Source organism: Malus sylvestris, chromosome 3 (genome assembly GCF_916048215.2).
Source record: "Malus sylvestris chromosome 3, drMalSylv7.2, whole genome shotgun sequence".
In the NCBI taxonomy this organism is placed as follows: Eukaryota; Viridiplantae; Streptophyta; class Magnoliopsida; order Rosales; family Rosaceae; genus Malus; species Malus sylvestris.
Window position 1 is genome coordinate 10,137,700 of NC_062262.1, and position 21,506 is coordinate 10,159,205.

At 35.5% G+C, this 21,506-nt stretch overlaps 2 protein-coding genes across 2 annotated transcripts; one reads left to right on the plus strand and one right to left on the minus strand.

Moving 5' to 3' along the window:
* The first annotated feature begins 1,677 nt into the window (after positions 1-1,677).
* On the plus strand, positions 1,678-2,913 carry LOC126615896 (fasciclin-like arabinogalactan protein 12). The gene has a single exon (XM_050283822.1). It carries the CDS (start codon positions 1,841-1,843, stop codon positions 2,687-2,689), a length of 849 nt encoding a protein of 282 aa, XP_050139779.1. The 5' UTR covers positions 1,678-1,840; the 3' UTR covers positions 2,690-2,913.
* Positions 2,914-14,155: 11,242 nt separating this feature from the next.
* On the minus strand, positions 14,156-16,757 carry LOC126615891 (zinc finger protein BALDIBIS). The gene is made up of 3 exons (XM_050283819.1): positions 16,332-16,757; positions 15,790-16,189; positions 14,156-15,324 (listed from the first exon to the last, which is right to left on the minus strand). The coding sequence occupies exons 1-3, from the start codon at positions 16,462-16,464 to the stop codon at positions 14,556-14,558; spliced, it is 1,302 nt and encodes a 433-aa protein (XP_050139776.1). The 5' UTR covers positions 16,465-16,757; the 3' UTR covers positions 14,156-14,555.
* Between the last annotated feature and the right edge of the window lie 4,749 nt (positions 16,758-21,506).

Genomic DNA, 21,506 nt, shown 5'->3' on the forward strand with positions numbered 1-21,506 from the left:
AATACGATGTCATTTAGTGTTACGGTCTAAAGATAAGTTGAGGCTTTTTAGCCTAGAAAATTTAGGTTCTAATCTAGAAACAACTTTTCTCTACTAATGGTTTGGCTTCAAATGTTAGACTGAGACTATTAAAGAATGATTTTAGCCTACTATTTTTGGATAAGTTTTTAAAAATAAATTTTATGTAGATTCTTCAAATTTATTCTATGAACATTTTAACCTAAAATATTTAAATTCCAACAAATAGTGAAAAATGATTAAACCTACTTCATTCTTACACATATGCACCACATGAAAGAACATAGAAAACCACACAATACGCCATTCTTATACACAATTACATAGGTGGGTAGAAAGAAAAAAGAAGAAGGAAGAATTGTATGACGAAATTGAAATTTGTGTGGATTTTTGAACAAATACATAGGTATTATTGAGTTTTTGGGTGAATTTTTTTATTTAAATAATTTTATAAGTTGTTTTGGCCGTCGGATTTAATTTTGGGCCATTAGATATGTTTTTTTCTTTTACCATTACATTTTCTCATATTCGATCCTAGTCGTTGGATTTAATATTCTTATAAATTTGATTTTTTTTTTTGAATCTGGACCATTGGATCAACCAACAATCCAACCACGTGGGCTGTCAATAAAAATAATGTAGTCAGTCTTTTTGCAAGTGGTCGAGAGCGTTAGCAGCAGGGTCCCGCCACTATCATTGGCTCATTTTATAGGAGAAATTTGCTCCAAAAATAAGTTTTAACCCAATGTTGGAGAAGGTTTTTTTTTTTGTTTGGGGGGGGGGGGGTTGGGGGTGCGGCGGCTATGGGTGTTTAAAACTCAAAATTTGAGTTTTGACCCAATCACATGAGTTGATCTAAGTGAGAGGTTTTAAGTTCAAATCTCGAAAATGGCAAGTTCGATATCAATTTATTTTTCATCTCATTAATTTAAATATATAGTTGTATAAAAAAAGGGTGAACTAAATATTTTAGGATATGTCACAAACTCAATTGCAAGGTGAGCATATTACTAAATAAAAGATGGGGAAGATTATCATATTGTCCTCAAGCTTCAATGAAATACATAGAAAAGAAATTTCAGAATCCATGTGGCTAATGTCAACTGATAGATGCGGAGGTAAGGCCCCAGCACCAAAAAGAAAATAACAACAAAACTTTAAGAAAGCAAATGGAAAATAGTAAGATTTGTGAAGGTGACCTACTTGGAGCAATCATCAGCAGATCAGCAGATAGCAAGGGAGTTTTCATCCATCAGGATGGGGTTGGCCCATAGGGATTTTACAACTTGCATATCTTCATCAATCATCATCATGCTCCTGCGGATAAAATAAAATGCCACACATCTTCCTTAAGTTTGTGGCAAGCAAATCATATGCATATCTTTATTTGATTTTATGATTTTTCATTTTTATATTTAATTCGAATTTGAATGCACAAAATGAAATTATTATAGCTAAGTTGACTAAACTCATATGCTTTTCTTATATTTTTTTTGTTTTTAATTAATTGTTAAATTTTGCCTAAAGTGCATGCATATGTAAGTGAAAACAAGGCAATCATGCACTTAGTAACTAGCTTAATTTATTTGCCCACACCCACTTGATTGCCCTCTGTTATTTTCCTTCTTTCCCAAGCAAACTAGTAGCTCTGACACCATAATCTCACTCTACATGCATATCATCTCCCTCTCAAGAAAGTAAGACATGCCCTCTCTCACCTAATCCCTCCTCTCCCACCACTAATATAAACCCTCTCTTTTCCTCCAAACTCATATCAGAAATTTGTGTGCAAAATATCAAACACATCCGACCACACTTAAATATGATGATGCAACAGTATCAGCCTCTCTTCTCACTCATACTCCTACTCATCTTCATTTCCCACTCCACCAAAACCCTAGCCCAAGGCCCTGCTGCTGCCCCAGCAATAACCAGCCCTGCGGCCGTTCCGTTACCACCAGCAAACGCCCCGTCACTCACCAGCCCGGTGGCCGTTCCGGCACCACCAGCCAACGCCCCAGCGCCAACAGGCCCAACCAACATCTCCAAAATCCTTGAAAAGGCAGGAGGCTTCAACATCTTAATCCGCCTCCTAAAAAGCACCCAAATCGATAAACAGCTCTACAGCCAGCTCAACAACACCAACAGTGAATTGACACTTTTAGCCCCTTCCGACGGCGCCTTCTCAAACCTCGGATCCCTGAACTCCCTCAGCGATGAACAAAAAACCCAGCTCTTGCAATTCCATCTAATCCCAGATTTCATCAGTACCCAAAAGTTCCAAACTATAAGCAATCCGGTGAGAACCCAAGCTGGAGACGGCTTCGAGTACCCGCTAAACATCACCACATCAGGCAATGCAGTGAACATCTCAACTGGCCTTGTCAACACTTCAATCTCAGGCACTGTCTATTCTGATGGTCAGTTGGCTATTTACCAAGTTGACAGTGTGCTCCAACCTTACGGTGTTTTTGCTCCCAAGCCTCCCCCGCCAACACCGGCACCAGCACCAGCTCTTGCGGAAGAGAAGCCTAAGAAGAAGCCATCTCATCAAGTCCCAGTTGCTGAAGTGAAGTCTGGTGCTGTGCCTACACTGAAAATCCCCAAGATTAATGGCATTGTCTCTATTGGAGTTACATTATTAGCTGCTGCAGCTATGAACTTTTTGTGACGAAATTATTAAATTGGTGCCCATTGGAGTTGAATTTGTTTTATACAAGGCGACTCGATCGATTCGGATTGAATATGAAGGGTAACGATGGACACGTAAGGTGAGTGGTTTGGAATAATGTTGTGTCCGGTAGATTCATTACCATTGTTATGCATGCCAGTTTGTGATCATATATGAGAGCAATACTGTGTAAATAATGAATCTTATGGGGTTCTTGTACGTAATTTGCATGTTCTTTTGTACTCTATTTGTTGATAATGACCTATTATTACAAATATTTACATTTTTCAATAAATGTTATTCCTTTTCAAATTATGATCAATGAGCAATGAGCTTTCATACTAAAAAAGCAATGCTAGATAGACCAACCTTTTAGACCAAATTTGCAAATAAAAAAAATTATTGAGCAACTATACTAAAATTGTGTCTGACATGTATAGCAAAAAATAATAACATATATAGGTAAATTAATTTATGTAAAAATAATATATATAGCTATATATATTAAGAAACTAAAAGAAGAGAAATTAACTATCAATGATTTCCGTCGTTAACAATTACATCATGGGATAACTTGGAAATTCCGGAAGCCATCAAGGTTGACTTTAATCCCGCATTGATTTGACATGCACGAAGAAGACATTGAAAATGTACCATTCTCATGAAGCATGTAGTTTTAACTGATCCAAATAATTAGATTAAGTGGGTACAGTTGGTCATGACACTACTACAATATTAGCTTTAGGTGGCGGATGATGGTGGCGGATATTAGAAAATCCTGTCGGATAAATTATATCTGACACATCATTTAATTACTGGCGGATATTATAAAAATACTGTCGGTTATATCCGACATAAATTACTGGCGGATGTTTACTGGCGGATATCAAGAAAATACTGGCGGATATTTACTGGCGGTATTTTTGAATCTTTTTTTTAATATTTTTTTACATATTCTGGCAGTTTTTAAGTTAATGGTGGCGGTTATAACCGACATAAATTGACTATTTTATTATTTTACTTTATGACGGTTATCATTTTAGTATTCTGGCGGTTATAACCGATATAAATGAAATTTTTATTATTTTGAAATGTTATATTGATTATAAATAAATAAATAAAAACATATTTTAAAAAAAAAAAATTCACTCATGAACCCAAGTCGCACAAGCCATAAATTTTCTGAGAGAATAATAACAACGGACGACAATCTAAAGCTCTACTATTTTTGTAATAAGGATTGTGCTCCCTCACAGGCAAGCAACAAGATACAAAGAAATTTAAACAATTTTTTCTAATGCGTCACAATGCACATTGTCTGGCACATAAACACACATGAACATCTGGTGTACTTTATCATGTCTGATTTTATTATTTTAAAATGTTATATTGATTAAAAATAAATAAACACATGTTTTAAATATTATATTTTTTTTCGATTTTTTACACATGCTATCTCATAGTATATACGAATATATTTGATGGTTGGATTGTTGAAACTAATTTCGTAGAATGCATATCCTATCAAATTGATAGATTTAACAAACACTTAAGAGTTAATGTTATACTTCCATTAAGTATAAGATTTATCCACTAGTGTAAATATTTTAAATTGAAGATCGAATTCATTCATTGCATTCTTATAGGATCGAGGAGTGTAGCTGTAAAAAATCATCAAAATCGGAGCTAAAATAACCGTTAAATTGTGATTTTTCGTTTATAACCGTCGAAAACTTTTTTTTTGTTACCTAGTCTCTGAACGTTTGTTTTTTGTGAATTTTTACGTATGTGATCTCGGAATGTGTACAAACAATTTAAATATGTTAAAGGAAAATTTAAAGAGAGAGAGAGAGCTCTTAAGTTGTTTATTTATACTAATCAAGTAAGCTTTACTTGCTTTACAAGTAATACACAATCACATTTCTAAACAATCTTAATTGCAACGATATACATGTTATAAGAGTAATTTTCCCCCTAATTTCTTGCATGCATACAATAAATCCACATTGCTAATCATCAACTAGTTTTTATGTTAGTACTTTTCTTTCAGAATATAGAAGTGTCAAGTTTAAATCTTATATCATTTAATAAATAAAATAAAAGATATAAAAGTTGTATGGGTATGGGTATTATATTTTAATAAGAGTAATGCTATTCATACAATGTTTTTGTATCATATTTTCATACCACCTTAGGTGGTATTTGATGTAGACAGCCACATCATTTGAATTAATCAGATTTTTAAATTTAGTTCATTATTTAATAAACTAATAATTAAGAAAAAACAAGTTAATTAAATGATGATTGTAGTATACGAGGAGTCTTTCTCCTTCATTTCCTTGGGTTTTGCAAAATTTTTAAATGATGTGGCTGTCCACATCAGATGCTACCTAAGATGGTATAGAAATGTGGTATAAAAACATGGTATGAATATCATTACTCTTTTAATAATGTTGTTCTTGTCCACAAACCTAATGGAATAACATACTACACTGTCAAGTGTGGACTAGAATCACAAGAATTATAGTGCCTTGGCGAGAAAAGCCCACGTCCACTTAAAAAGTATTAATTGAAGTATTATTCATAGAGCCAAAAGAATGAGCTACATGGAAGAGGATCCTCTCCGGATCCACTTTGTGGGGATCCCTAGCCGTTCATCATATATCATGCCGTCAGTTTTTATCAGGTACTATTTATGTTTAATTTTAAATAAAAAAGTCAAATGATTTATGACCGCATAATGCATGATGAATGTCTAAGATGTGAGGATCCCTAGGATCTCCACAGTTGAGATCCAAATCCGAGCTACAGATACTATATACAAAGTCCAATTTTCTTTTTGATAAACTGCGAAGTCAAGTTCACTCTAACATTGCTATTATGGGAAATGTCTATGAGGTGATTTATATTTTTTTTAAATACAATATGTCAAGGGGGCATGAAACCAAACTACCGTTAAAGAAGTCATGAAAAACAAGACAAAATAACTTGAATTTAATAATCAAAAGCAAAACTTATAAAAAAGAAGTTGAGAAAGGCTGCGAATAAGTAGCTGCAACACAATGAGGGCATGAATCTCACCAGTGAACAATGCAGTGATTAACACTATAATTGGCCAGACAATTAACAACTTGATTACCCTCCTTTAAAATACGAGTACAATCACCAATACAATTAATTAATCTTATGAAATTACTATGACAACTAGTCATATTAACATTAAACACAAACATGTACATCAATAGATAGAGAATTTTAGAGTTTTGAACGCGCCTCACGCATTGAGAACCAAAAACCTAGAAATAACTTGTTCGTGCTTTTCTCTTTGTGAAAGTGGCGGAGCCAGTAGAGCCTAGTAGGCAGGTGAATGGGAAGTCCTCAGGGATAGGTGGAGAATTACTTTCTTCACCGATTGAATTTGGAGCTAATGGTGCTGATTCTTCCTGATTTGGTAAGAGAATTCGTGGGATTGATGGACCAAATTTGGATGCCGAACGTGACATGGCTGATTTGCACTTGGAGTCTAATGTGAGTTTTAAAGACAAGCTTATGAAATCAACTTGGCGACTTGACTCGGTTGCTGTCTCTGATTTTGATTTTGATCCTGATCTCGTTGACGGGATGTTTCCTTCTCTCATGAGGTGAAAGGGCCTATTGTTACGTTCTCTAGAAAAGTTGTGATGAAATTTGGTAAGGATTGGCATGATGGTCTGGTCATCAAACTTCTTAGCCGATCACACACTTATAATTTTTTGTTGAACAGGCTAAGGCAAAAATGGCAATTAAAAAGAGGTATGCAGCTTATTGACATTGATCATGTTTTTTATTTTGTTAAATTTGATTTGAAAGAGGATAAGGAGTTTGTTTTAACTGGTGGACCTTGGATTGACAATTCAAAAATGGAGACAAGGATTTGTGCTTGCAACTGAGATTATTACTCGTATGGCAATATGGGTTAGGATACTGGGTGTTCCAATTGAGTATTTTAATGTTTGGGCAATGAGGAAGATAGGTAATGTGCTGGGAAAAATGTTGAAGATTGATGTAAACACCAACTCTCAATACAGGGGAAAATTTGCTTGAATTCGGGTTGAGAGTGATGTGACTAAGCCTTTTGAAGCGTTTATTCAAATTAATAGCAGATGGTACAATTTGAAGTATGAGGGTATGCCAAAAATTTATTTAAGATGTGGTCGTTATGGGCATAAGAGGGAGAGCTATCCTTGGAGCATTGATTGTATGGTGGAAAACGTTGATGGTGGTGAAAATGAGAGTAATATTATGTATATGGATGAGCCTATAGTAAAGTATTCTCAAAGTAGTGATTATGTTTATGTTATTCATGGTACATGGATGCAAATTAAGCCTAGAGGTAGACCTCGAAAAATAAATAATGGATAGAGAGGTGTGGATGTTTCTTTTAATGGGTAGGGATCAAGTTTCAGTGCGCTTAATGGGGACGATAAAAGTCTGAATGAGGGCAATGTGGGAAGTGGCACAAATGTTGAGTTAGCTGCATGTGATCTGGATCTAGGTGAATAGATGATGAATACTGATCATGCTATTCCAGGTTCAATTATTCAACAATCTCGTTCAACCAAGAATTCTTGTTCAGCTAAGTATGATAAGATGTGTGCCTCCCATGTGGAGGCAACCCTTATGGGTTGCTAGGCTTTATGCCTTGGTTTTATCTATCTCCTCCATCTTTATGATGAATATTGTAGTATGGAACTTTAGAGGTGCTGGTTGCACCAAGTTTAAAGATAATGTTGCAGATTTAATTAATATTCACCAAATGGAGATTTTGGTTATTTGTGAGCCATGATTAGTGGTCAGAAAACTATTTTAGTAGTGAAATTTCTTGGTTTTCCGTGCTTTGAGATTATGGATGATGTTGGCTTCTCCAGTGGTTTATGGATGTTGTGGAAAGATTCTAGATTAAAGGTGGAAGTTATCGGTACCATTGACCCATCTATTTCTATTGTTATGAGAGGTGTTGGTCAGAACCATTGAATTTTCACCGTTGTTTATGCTAGCCATTGTGTTACTAAAAGAAAGAGATTGTGGGATTATTTGGATTTTGTAGCCGATTGTAATCAATTGCCTTGGTTAATTGCTAGGGATTTCAATGACATGTTGTGTGTGGAAGATAAACTTGGTGGTGCTCCATTATGCAGATCGATTCAAAGGCTTCCAATCATGGGTGGATATGAATTATAGGATTGATTTGGGTTTTATTGGTCCTAAATTTACATGGACCAATAAAAAAGTTTTAGAAAGAATTGATCGAGGGATTTGTAATATGAGTTGGAGGAGACTTTTCTCTTAAGCTTATGTTCACCATCTCCCACGAACCAAGTTAGATCACTGCCCAATTAAGATATGCTTAAATTCTCATCATTCATTTTCTCCCAAGCATCGTCCATTTCATTTTGAAGCTAGGTGGTTGAGGCATGAAAATTTCAAGGAGTTGTTGATGGTTATTGGAGTAATGGCGGAGGTTCGGTTATTGATAAAACTTGTGCTCTTGTTGAACCGCTTAAGAAGTGGAATATTCAAGTCTTTGGTCATCTTATAAAGAGAAAGCACAAACTTCTAACAAGAATTGATGGGATTAAAAAAGCTTTCTGTCGTGGGCCTAATAAATTTCTTTCTAAATTGGAGGATGAGTTGATTTCTGAAAATAATGACGTTCTGAATGAGGAGGCTATATTTTGGCATCAAAAGTCTCGGTTGAGGTGGCTTCAAGAAGGTGATCGTAATACAAACTTTTTCATCTCACTATTATTATAAGGAAGAGAAGAAATAGAATTGAGGGGCTCATTAACAATCAAGGTGGTTGGATATCAGAGCTTTTTGATCTGAAAAAGTTGGCAGTGGAGTACTATCAAACTATTTTTTCACATGGGCAAAAGTCTAAGCAAATGGAATCTCTTCCTAATCTTTTTCATGATATACATGATGTTGATCGTAAAGCTCTTACCAAAGATATCGATATTGTTGAAGTCAAGGAAAGCCTCTTTAATATTGGAGGCCTTAAAGCTCTAGGTATTGATGGTTTTCCTGCTTGCTTTTATCAAAGTCTGTGGAATATATGTGCTAATGACATCTTTGAAATGGTATGAATGCTTTTCACTTAAGGAGATTGCTTGCGAGGTTAAACAGTACGCTGATAACATTGGTCTCTAAAATTGATAATCCTCAAAAGATGTTGAATTTTAGGCTTCTTAGTCTTTGTTGCACTCTTTATAAAGTGATCTCTAAAATCATTGTTGCTAGAATTAGACTTCTCTTGCCTCATCTGATTAATCCTAATCAGACTAGTTTTGTTCCTAGTTGAAATTTTTTTGACAATATCCTCATTGCTCAAGACATTCTTCACAAGTTTAGAATTTCAAAAGGCCAAAATGGATTTTTAGCCTGGAAAATTGATCTCTCTAAGGCGTATGGTAGGCTTAATTGGAAGTTTATTGAGTATGTGCTAAATAAGGTTGGGTTGCCTTCAAATTTGGTTCAACTTATGATGGAATATTTATCCACAGTTAAGTACCAAATTTGTTTCAATGGTAAGTTTTACTCCTTAAAACTGTATTCGGGAAGGGGGGATCCGTAGTCCCCTTATTTGTTTGTTCTATGTATTGAGAAACTTTCTCATTTAATTTTTGCAACTGTGAAAGAGGAAGGTGGAAACCTGCTAAGGTTTCTCAATCTGGACCTGGGGTCTCTCATCTCTTTTTCGTTGATGATTTAATTTTGTTTTCTAAAGCTACTCTAAAGCAAACAAGATTAATGAAGAAGTGCCTTGAAAAAATTTTCAAAGCTTCTAGTCAAGCTGTTAACTTTGAAAAATATGTTCTTTATTGTTCTCCAAACACGTCTAGGGCTGTTGTTAATAGTATTAGTACAATTTGTGGTTTTCCTGTCTCTGAGAGTGTTGGGAATTATTTACGAATGCCTCTAATTCAGACTAGAGTTTCAAAGGCTACTTATTCGGGAGTTATTGATAAAGTTCAGAAGAGGTTGGCAACTTGGAAAAACAAGGTATTGTCCATCGCTGGAAGAATTACCTTAATTCAAGCTGTTACCTCGTCCATACCAGTTTATGCCATGCATACGACCAAGCTTCCTGCCAGTGTGTGTGAAGAGTTAGACAAGTTGGACATGAGTGTTTTGTGGGGGGATACCGATCGAGAGAAAAAAGTTCATTTGTGCCAATGGAGTATGGTTTGTAGACCTAAAAGTAAGGGTGGTTTGGGGATTAAGAGAGCTTGTGTAATGAATCAGGCTCTTTTGGCCAAGTTAGGGTGGATGATTCATGCTAAGGACTCTGGTCTTTGGTCTGAAATTTATCAGGCCAAGTATTTGAAAGGCTATTCTATTTTAGACCCCAAAATTCATGAAAGAACCGAGTGTTCTTATTCTTGGAAAGAAATTCTATATGGAGCTAATCTTCTTAAAAAATGCATGACTTGGAGAATTGGCAATGGTGAGAGTGTAAAATTTTGGAAGGATTCATGGGTCTTAAATGTCCTTTTAATTGAAATTATTGATGTTGCTAATATCTCTAATATTAATTGTGTTGTCTCTGAGTTTTTAAGTAATGGTTGGTGGGATCTTCATAAGCTCAGAGATGTGTTGCAAAAGGATATAGTTCAAAAAGTTATAGTCGGCCTGCTGGTACTACTAGTGCAAGTGTGGATAAAATTATTTGGAGATGTGTTTCTAATGGAGTTTTCACCATTAAGTTAGCTTATAATCTTTTCTTTGATGGAGAGGATTTGCCTGATTCTTGCTGGGATTTCATTTGGAAAATTAATGTTCCACCTAAGCTAAAAAAATTTCTTTGGTTGATGATTAAAGGAGATTGCTTTCTAATGAAAAACGAGTTAGAAGACAAATAACTTATGATTCTTCCTGTATGACTTGTTGTGGACCAATCGAATCCGTTGCTCATATTTTTAAAGATTGTTCCAGGGATGTATGTATTTGGGAAAGTATGGGGGTTCCAAGGCAACTGAGAAATGCCCAGAATCTTAGGTTTAAGGCTTGGTTGTTGGGAAATCAGAAAGTAAGTTAAAAAAGGACCAATGAGGGTGCTTTGTGTACTCTTTTCCTTTTTATTTGCTAGTATATTTGGAAATGGAGAAACAAGCAGATTTTTTATGTCAATTTTGTTGTGCCTATGGATCCAAAAATGATCATTGTGAGAGATGTGGCTGAATGGTTGAAGGCTGTGTGAAGTCTTCCATTAAACTTGTCAAGAGGCAAATTTCACTCTCTTACGATCATCTTGATGTAGGTTGGTCTAAGCTAAATGTGGATGGATCTAGAAGGACAAATTATAGTTGAATTGGGGTTGGTGGCGTACTAAGAGATCATAATAGCAACTGGTTAGGTGGCTTTGCTATGAATTTGGGACAAGGGTAAGTTTGTGATGCTGAATTATGGAGTTTATACTTTGGTTTACAGCTTACTATTGATAAGGGTGCTATTGATCTTCATATTGAGATGGATTCCAAGGCTATTGTTATGTTGTTGAAGCAAACCCAAGTTGATAATTTCCATCACTTGGAGACAATTATGCATAGCTGTAGATTAATGATGAGATAATTGAGGAGGTGTGAATTGAATCACATTTACAGAGAGAAGAATATTGTGGCGGATCAGTTGGCTAACTGGAGTTATAATATGGATATTGGTGTTCTTGTATTTGATGAGCCTCCCGTTTGGATTGGACCAACTCTTATTGATGTTGCTGCTGGAGTCCCTCAGACTCGTTTCAATGTTGTTTTGTAGTTCTCTTTGGCTTGTTATCCCCGTTTTTCACCCAAAAAAAAAATAGTAAACACAAACATATTGTTACAGCAGTACACCACCAACAACCTCATTAATCCTGAGATTGATTTTCTTTTATTCCAATATCAAGGCAAACACATTATGAAGACAAAACGAATCTAACAAATATATATTACTGATACTCATCGAATCATTAACAAATATAGGATTAAATACGAATAATTAGGATTAAAAACAAATAACTACCCAAATTTAGGAGTAATTCTAAATTGGTTCTAATCTTTAAAAACATTCTAAATAACTACCTCAGAGCATCTCAAAGAATCCAAAGGAGATGTCAAAAGTCTATGTTAACTATTTTGACAAAAAAAAATGGTTTCAAAGGAGATGTCAAAATCCTGCACAGTTGACATTTTCCACTTTGCTGCCAATTTGAAGGCAATGTTAATTGTTATTTTTTAATGTTGCACCCACATATTTCTTTATTTTTCTTCACTTACTGATTATTTTATTATTAAATTCTGACCCACTTGATTTTATAATAACCAAAAAGCATTTTGGTTATTTTGTCACATCAGCTATAAAAATTAAATTTGACATTTTATTTGATATCTCTATTGGAGACCGAGATGGCAACAGTTTAGTTTGGGGACGAAAATGTTATATCCATCTCCACAATCACGAAAATTAACCATATTAAAAAATCGCAAATTAACCATCAGGGATTATCCATAACCATACTCACAGGGTAACAGATTCCCCATCATATCTATATTCATCAACACAAAAGATATATTCCTTCAGTTGACGCATTATAATTTAATAGATATTAATTTCATCATTAAATATTTGATGCTTAAAATGATTCAATGAACGGGTCTTGTGGAGTATAAAAATTAAAGTAGTGAATTAAAACATAGATGATGTTGGTTGATCTTTGATATCTTCAATAAGCACCATTGAATTCTTATTGATTTTGATTCAAAACTTTTGAACTTTCCTACAAAATGCAACTCATACAATGTAACTTTTGTATTCTCAAGGTAATGGGTTCGGTGAATAATGAATATATATATATATATATATTATACTAATATACTATATATTACTCAGTCGGATTCGGGGGACGGATATGGATCAAGGCCATGCGTACCAAGCTTCCACAATCTGCTTGGGGCTATGTAATTCTGTACGTAGCTATATATGTTGGTTTGTTTGAGACCCATTGCCACCCAATCTCTTTCATCGTTATAGTTGGTTACCAGTTACGAGCCTGACGTCTCGTAGTTACGTGTGTTCGGATGGGCAACTTATGTGCCAATAATGCTGCCACTATGCACCAAAATGAGTCCTCATAGGAGAATGAGAATCTATATCGGTTATGGTTCGCCACCTATTATTCGCCATACTTAGAGCCCTTGACATGCGATCTCTTTATCGCTCACTTTGCAGATTGTCACTTCGATAAGACAGTATTCCTGACGTTAATGGGAGATAAGAACATTAACATTTTTAGAGAACATCGCGAATTCTCACATTGATGGGAGGAGGAACCTTGCATGAGCTTATAATAAGTTAGACTATTCCTCATATTGCCAATTTGTTTTATGGTGGAATCTCAATTTTCTTTATGGTATCAAAGTAGGTTTGGCCTACCTGTGAAGTCGGTTTGGTCTACGTGTGAAGTCCAACGGCCAAACGTGCTCCATGTAACCCAATTTGTGTTGTTCACATGTTTGGCTTGAAAATCCGTTACACGTGATGGAGCATGTGAGAATGTGAGGTCACATCGGTGAAAGAGTCTCACATCGGTAAAAGGAGAAACCTAATGGGCTTATAAAAGGTTGGATTACTCTCCATATTGACAATTGGTTTTATAGTGGAACCCCAATTTGCAAAGGCTTACTAGAGATTGAACTATTTCCCATATTGCCAATTAATTTTATGGTGAAACCCAACTTTTTCGGATGATATGGGTTACACCGGTAAGGCTGCATGTTGATGATATAGATTCAGCCGAAATCCCTGGCACCTAATTGTGGCGAGGGAGAGACTTCCTTCTTGAGGAAATAGCCAAATTTTGCTCTTAATGTCTTTCTACATTAATTTTCTAGAACCCACGATGTTTTGATAGTTTTCTAGGTTATAATTAAGATGAATTTATGGGTTATGAGTATTATAGGTTTTTTTACTGGTACATAATTGATACTACAATAAATTGTTTTAAACAAACAACATTATTATTTGCATTGTACAAAAACTAATAGATCCCTGGATATTCTTATTTATCAGGGGATAATAGACTGGATTAGAGTGATGTATTATAAACAAATAGGAATATCCAAGATCTATTTGTTATAAACAACAATCTTGTATGTCGAATACAACAATTGACAAACATTCTTGTTAACCTAACAATTAAACATTACTAATTACTTGGGAATGCAAATTACCTCAAATCTAGTAAATAAAGTAGAAGCCACTCCATTGTCATGGAGCTTTTTTTCTAAATTAGGTCAACTTGAATTGTCTAATTGGCCCACATCCGCGTACATTAGATTCCCTTGTTTAAAACTGACGGTGGAAAATGTTGACACTGAGAAAAGGCAGTGACATGGGTCATAAATCACAGCCAAACATGCCACATTTTAGGCTTTAGTGCTTATCGAATGACAAGAAAGATTAAATCTTAAAACAAAATAAAATCTACAACATGCATGCATGGAGGGTCCGGTCCCTATACCCTCCATGAATTGTCTCTTTTTGTTAACTCTCTCCCAACCTGCACTAGCTCTCTCTCCGAGTTGACTCTCTTTGAAGGAGTGCAACTCAGACTCGTTATATCCTCCTAATAATCTAATTCCACTGGTATTCAATTCATCTAAAACTCTAGTTATAGTACAACAAAGTCTTCCTTACAATTATAATTGCCTTGTAATTGATGTCATTGATGCCGACTACTACTAGTAGTACTAGCGTATTGGCTCAAGTCACTCATAGAAGCTAACTTTGCTAGCTCTTGTTGAAAGAAAGGCATTCCACCACTAAGTATTGCATCACCTCCTCCTACTCAAAGGAAGTCTCTGGTTAAACTACTTTGCTCACTTTGTCCTTGTTTTGTCATGGCTGCTGCTCCAGCTGACATCATCAAGTGTTTGTTGCTCAAGAACAGTGACCCATCTCCAATTGTGTCTCCTTGAGTTGACGAAGGAGACATAGAATTCACCAAATCATTGAAGTTAAAGGCGGTGTCGTTGAATGTTGTAGCTGGGTTGTTGTTGCTGGTTGTAGATCCCATTCGAGCTGCTTTTTGCAAAAGTGCTGTGGCTGACATGGGTTTTTGTTGGTGGTGGTTCTGATTGTTATTAATGTTGTAATTATAGAAAGAGGTGGTAGTGGTGGTAATTGTTTCAGAGAAACTCCCTTTGGATTCTTCCTCCTCCTTTAGTACTCCCCGAATTATCAATGGCGATGACAGAGAGAGATTGTTGGCATTTGCAAATGATGATTCTTCCACGAACTTTTTGTTGTTAATGAGCCATTGCATCTGAGATGACGACGAAGATGGTCCAAACATGTCCATTGATGCCGTTTGCAGCATGACTGGCATAAAAGCATTGGAGCTGAGATGAGAATTGTTGGCTGCTGGATGGTCAGAGCCAGCAAATTCCGACTGAAACATTGGTATAAAATTTGGGATACTTTGTGGTTGATGGGCATTATTGGTAATAGACCCATTCATGAAGCTTGGATTAATAGTTGAGGCTGAGCAAAATCTTGCACTTTGCTCAGCCGCCAATGCATCACAGAAGGCTCTGTGGGTTATGAAGCTATCCTTCCTGTTTAACAAAATTTGGTTCACAAACTGATGAGTCCAACAGTGTATTATTATATGCATGTATAAAGCACATTTAAGTAGTCATAGAATTTTGGTAAATCAATTTGTGAAAATTCTATTATGCTCCTTATAGCAATGCACTGGAACAATGAATGGTTGAATATGTTGCAAAAAATTAAATGAACAAAGATTTGATAGTCGAGGATCCTGTGTATGATTCCCGGTGCAAAGTAGAAAATCCCACAAATTTGATGAGTTCAGCAATACTCGAAACATACATGATAAAATCGTACACCTGAGTAATCATACAGCATTAAATATTTAAATTCAAATAGATCCCCATAAAAGAGTCTACGTGAGAGCATTAAATGTTTATTCTTTCCCCAAATTGATCATATAAAAGGAGGGAATTTGTAAAGAGAGGAAGTGACGGATTAAACTGGAAATAAACAGTAGACAGTAGTACCTGGAAAAGAGTGTGCCACAGTCACATCTATACTCTCTAGTCCCACAAACTTTGCTATGTGCCTTCCAATCCGATTGAACTGCGTATTTCTTTGAGCACTTCTCACACTTCCACTTCTTCTCGCCGTGCTTTCGGCTGAAGTGCTTTTTGATTCCGGTGAGGTCTCCGAGCGCTCGCGATGGCTCGTGGTGCACGCAAGTCTTTTCCGGGCACACGTACACCTTCTTCCGAATAACTTCTGTTTTTGATCTTTGTTTGAGCTTCCACGGAAGGTTGTGGCCACGTCGGTGAAGCTGCAAGTTCTGGTCTCTCTGGAAACCCTTGTTGCAAACTTCGCAAACGAACCGATTTGTGGCCATTAGAGATTTTGGGGACATAGCTATCACTTCTGCATCTGGATCTGCAATTGAATTGAAGTCCCATCAAACAAAAAAATATGAAAAAAGGAAAATAACAAAACAAGAAGGAATATTGATTAACATATGTTGATCGAAGCTAATGAAGTGTGTGAAGCTGCAAGGTAGACATGAAAACACACTTGCCTGGCGTTCCAGGTAAACTTCTCTTCCTTTTGAATTGATTATTTATATTAGGGTTAGGGTTAAGGTTGGAATCGGGCTCTTGAGCAAACCCTGTGATGGTGGAGGGAACTAAAAGCGCATCTTCGGACATCATCTGGAAGTTGAGCTTATTAGATGTAATGCGTTGTGGTCTAAACTTAATTAATCAGCAAAAGTAAGTACAGAAGCAGTACCCTACCAAAACAAATTAAGAAAAAAAGTTAAAAACTTTACTACTGCAGATGACAATAATAAAAATCTCAGTGTCTGTATTGAATCCTTGAGAACAAATGAAGCACCTCAGATCAAAGCTTCTTTGTTTTCTGGGAAAATACTTCACTTTGCTTGAACTTGGAAGGGAAAATGCCACGCAGAAAATGAAAGCAAAAGAGAATATTTCTTCTCTCTCTTCCCCTTATCTTATACGGCCGCGCTCTCAATGTCGCTCAGCCATAGAATCAGCTGGACCGGTAGACCCCATTCTCTTCCTTTTCTATAATAATAATTACAAAAGTGGGAAAGTTTTAAAAGATGAAATCAAGTTTTGAATTGAAAAGGTTAAACCCTAAAGAAAAGTGAGTTGCCTTTACAGCCAGCGATTCATGAGGTAAAAATCATTACGCTATAATTGCATGAGGGCCATGAGGAGAAAGAGAGAGAGGGTGGTGCCGCCCGTGAGAGCTGAGTGGCAGCACAGAGAGTGGGGGACCCATAAAAGACTGTCGATGACGGTCAGAAGGGAAAGTTGATAATACAAAGACAAGAAATGACTGGTACCACTTGACATGTCGACCAAAACCCACGAGACACTACTTCAGCCTACACACAGGTACTGCCTACACTGTTCTCTAGAAATTCTCTCTCTAGTTAAAAATCAGAGTGCAATTTATTAATTGAAAGAAAAATAAATAAAATTGTCGAAACGGTTAATTATAAACGACGGCTACATTTTGACTGATTTACTTAACTGAATAACATCCATCTTATTTATAATAAAACAAATTCTCAACCAAAGAAACGCAAACCAATTTTTAATGGACTGGAGCCAATGCTAAACTTAAAAGAAAACTCAAACAATAGAAATAAATGAAGAAATTGGGTTCCACCATAAAATCAATGACAATATGAGAAGTAGTTCAATATCTTATAAGTCTTTACAAGATTTCTCATTTCACCAATGTGGGACTCTTTTATCTTCACATTCTCACACGCCCCTTCATGTGTGGCGAATTTTCAAACCAAACACGTGGACAACACGAATTGGGTGATGTGGAGCACATGCGGTGGTTGAGCTTCAAACGTGAGCCAACCTGCTTTGATATCATGAAGCAATTGGGGTTCCACCATAGAACCAATTGGCAACAAAGGGAGTAACTCAACCTCTTAGAGCATCCCCAATGGGGGCTTTATCCTTCTTGAGGCTACTACATTTGTAGCTTTAGTGAAAGATTTCATCCTTACAAGGCCGAAAAATGGGGTTACATCCACCATATGAGCTAGCAAATTCAATCCTTGGGTGGCAAAAAATTAGGCTACACCTAGCCCCAAAAAGCAAGGGACCCACACCAAAATGAGGCCCAATCTTGGTTTTTATTTTGTTTTTTAAAGATGATTTTTACTTTGTGTTTAATTTTCTAGATCGAAAAACTCATAAAAACAGTGATGAAATTTAACATTGGTAGTTTGGCGACCTAAACAGAAAACATAAACAAACAACATAACTAAATTCTGATAAGATAATCCAATCCAATGGTGGTTATGAAATAAAATCTTGTCCGATTTCATAGAAACATACTAACAGTTTAGATTGAGATAAGAGAACCTACAATGGTGCATAAGTAATGAAATCTAACTTTGTCAGAATTTGACTTTTTTAGGTTGAATAGTTCATAAATAAATATTTAAGGTAACACATCCAAAAATCAATTTAAAAAAAAAAAGTTAAGACAAAAATAAATTTAGCGTATAATCAAATTATTGCATAAACTAATATATAGCCCCATATAAAGCCCGAAATGTTAAAGTCCCTTATTGGGAGAGATTCTTTTTTAGAGCCCCAAAGATTCATCGGAGCTTTAAATTAGGCTATATCCACCACTTTTTAGCCCCATATAGAGCCCATCATTGGAGATGCTTTTATATGCCCTTGCAAGATTTCTCATTCTACCAATGTGGGACTCTTTTACCTTTACATTCTCAAAATAAACCTATAAACTATTATCTTCCAACATCTCTCTCTATGGGCTTAGCTATATATATGTTCATATTTACTGACTAGAGAATTGAGTCTTGCGGTAAAAGTAGTATATATTCTCACATTTACTGTATTCAACAAAATGCATGAGCTATATCTATGTCATTTGCATCTCAATTATTTTAATAGTTGAACTCATCTATTTGCATCTCAATTATTCCAACATATCTAAAATTCATCATTTTTTTGGGCTTCTATTTGTAAGTGTAGATATCAAAATTTCAGTGAAATAAATGTTCACCAACACATTAAAGTTTCTACATACCAGGAGCATACGCCATGTGTCTCACAAATTGTACAGATATATGTGACTCATCAAAATCGGATGAGTAATCAAGAAGGATATGTGTCAATACTTGGTTGAAATGAATTATTTGATTTCAATGTAATTAAATCAAATGTTAAATGATGGAGTTAAATCACGAACCAACCCACAAATCGAGTCCTAATTTTTTTGTCAATTAATCAAACACACAATCAATGCCAAAATTCATCCGTAGACAAGGCTTGGAGAGTCTATAAATACAAGGCTCCAAGACAAAGAAAGGGTCCAGAAAATCATTCACGCCCAAATACTAAAGTTTTGAAACTCTGAAGCTCTTAGACTTGGAAAACCCTCCGCGTTCTTCATCAAACCAATGAAGAACCACCAAGCACCCCTACACATGCTGGTTCTTCCATTACCAAGAGCCAAAACCTTGCAGCATCCGTTCATCCAAGATCAAGTCATCGCGACCCTTAGATCAACAACACTACACACCTTACATTTCAGTGATCGAATTAGAGGATCAAGTTGTAAATAGATTGTAACCTACATTTACATTAATACAATTTCTTTGTACAAGTGTTCTTATCTCATTTGTCACAAGATTTTCGTGTTTACAAATTTGGCACGCCCGGTGGGACTTGAGATCTCATCCAATGAGAAAGAAATATGAAGTTTCTTTTTGTATATTATATGGATGATCCGATCAAACCATGATATTGAGATTTGTTTGATAAGGCAACAACATACCTGATTCTATAAAAAAATGCTACTCTTACCACATATTTGTACCATCATTTGTACAATTTCTCTAATAGTGATGAGACCCATATGCATTGCCGGGCTCTACCTCTATTAAAGAGATGATGCAAATGATGATACAAATAGGTGGTAAATGCAACATTACTCTTGAATTTATATAGTAATGCAAAGATGCGAAAAGGATTGAGGAGCAAGCTAGCTTTTTCCAAAGTTTTGATAGGTTTGCTTATGTATTTGGAAGAATCGTGTTATAGGAAAAGACCCTAAAACCCCAAGTGATATGATGGAGACTTGGGCTAGTGAAAGCACATAGGAGCAAGATACATCTTCTAATTGTAGTGTTACAAAGAGGAAAAGAAGAGCTAACAGTAAATACAATAATTGTTGCTACATATGTCACTAGAATGAAGATGATTGTGGAGGGATTAGTAAACAATAAAGATGATGGTTACAATTTTGAGAAAATAGAAAACATAGTTCTGTTATTGCAAACGAACTTAAGAAATGAGGTTGTCTTTCTGACTATTGGTAGGATTTTTACCACCTGAAAAAAGTAGGGATAAAAACATTAAAATACTTGCAAGAGTACAAGGTAATCGTAGTATAGTTGGCTTTAGGAAGGTCGTTCTCCTTAGGGGTTAAGTGAATAACTTATGTAAATACCAAATCTTAATTAATTATTTGAAAAACCACGCAACCCTTAAGACGTAGTATTCATCTTAAGTGAACTTGCACATATTAACCACAAGAAGCCTTCGTCAATTTCAGGGACCGACCTCCCACCAAAATTGCATCAAATTACTTTTCTAAACATCCTAATGATAGCTAAGCATTAAGACAATTAGATAGTTTAAACTGTTGATTAATAATTCAAACCTGCATGTATAATATCATAAGCAAATTGAAAAGAAACTACATATTCTTGCTAAGGCTCGTGGCCCCTAGCAAAAGAGAATTAGTTACTAATAACAATCATAAAACAAAATATTATTTAGAACAAGGATATAAAACACCTTGTAAATAAACTTCAATTGTTAAAAGCTCCAAAGTAATGCGTTCTACCCCTCTTTCTCCCCCAAATCCTAATGGCTAAAAAGCCTTATTTATACTACTACACAATTAAAATCCTTACTAGAAAATGTCTTCTAAAAATTAGGAAACATAAAAGAATAAGATAACTAGGAAATACATTCTAACTTTGGAAAATCTGCCTAGTCACAAATAATCTCACCTTTATGGATCTTTAGGGCTCCAAAACAGCTCCAAAACAGCCCCAAAACAGCCCCAAAACAGCTAGAATTAAAGCTTGAGATACCCCGAACATAATTGTAGAGGGCCTTGAACCCAAAAGACATCATTTTGGACGCCAACAAGCCCAAATAAGCCCAAAACGTCACCTTGACATCATTGCACGCTGCTCCTTTATTCTCACGAAATAACTACTAAATTAATACTAAGATTATGATAAAATATATAGTATAATATTGACTCATCAACTATGATTTTATTGATAACATAAGTGAAGGATTGCTGAGAATGTAACAATGTTGCAGAGAAATTAACAAACGTAGAAGAAAGAAGAAGAACTCTTGAGAGATAAGGAAAGAGAAATGTGAATTGTATTTCTGCATTGCTTGATTGAAATGATCAAAGTTATTACACTGTTTATATTACCACACATGGCTTACACTCTAAGATATTTGTTTTAACAGAACTGACAACCTTTCTGTTAATAGTGTTAACAAACTAATAGCTACTAACAGCTTTCTTAACAGACTTAACAGCTTACATCATTCATAATACCCCCTCAATCTTAATTGGGTTTCCTAGACTTGAGATTGAAACAATGCTTGACAAAAGTAAGGTTGTGAAGACC

What these genes read in the sequence shown, in the direction of transcription:
- LOC126615896 (XM_050283822.1), top strand. Translation starts at nt 1,841, where the DNA reads ATGATGATGCAACAGTATCAGCCTCTCTTCTCACTCATACTCCTACTC.
- LOC126615891 (XM_050283819.1), bottom strand. Translation starts at nt 16,464, where the DNA reads ATGATGTCCGAAGATGCGCTTTTAGTTCCCTCCACCATCACAGGGTTT. An exon ending in AAGTTTACCTGGAACGCCAG is followed by an intron (nt 16,190 to 16,331) that starts GCAAGTGTGTTT and finishes ATTCAATTGCAG; the next exon opens with ATCCAGATGCAGAAGTGATA. An exon ending in TGTGGCACACTCTTTTCCAG is followed by an intron (nt 15,325 to 15,789) that starts GTACTACTGTCT and finishes TTTGTTAAACAG; the next exon opens with GAAGGATAGCTTCATAACCC.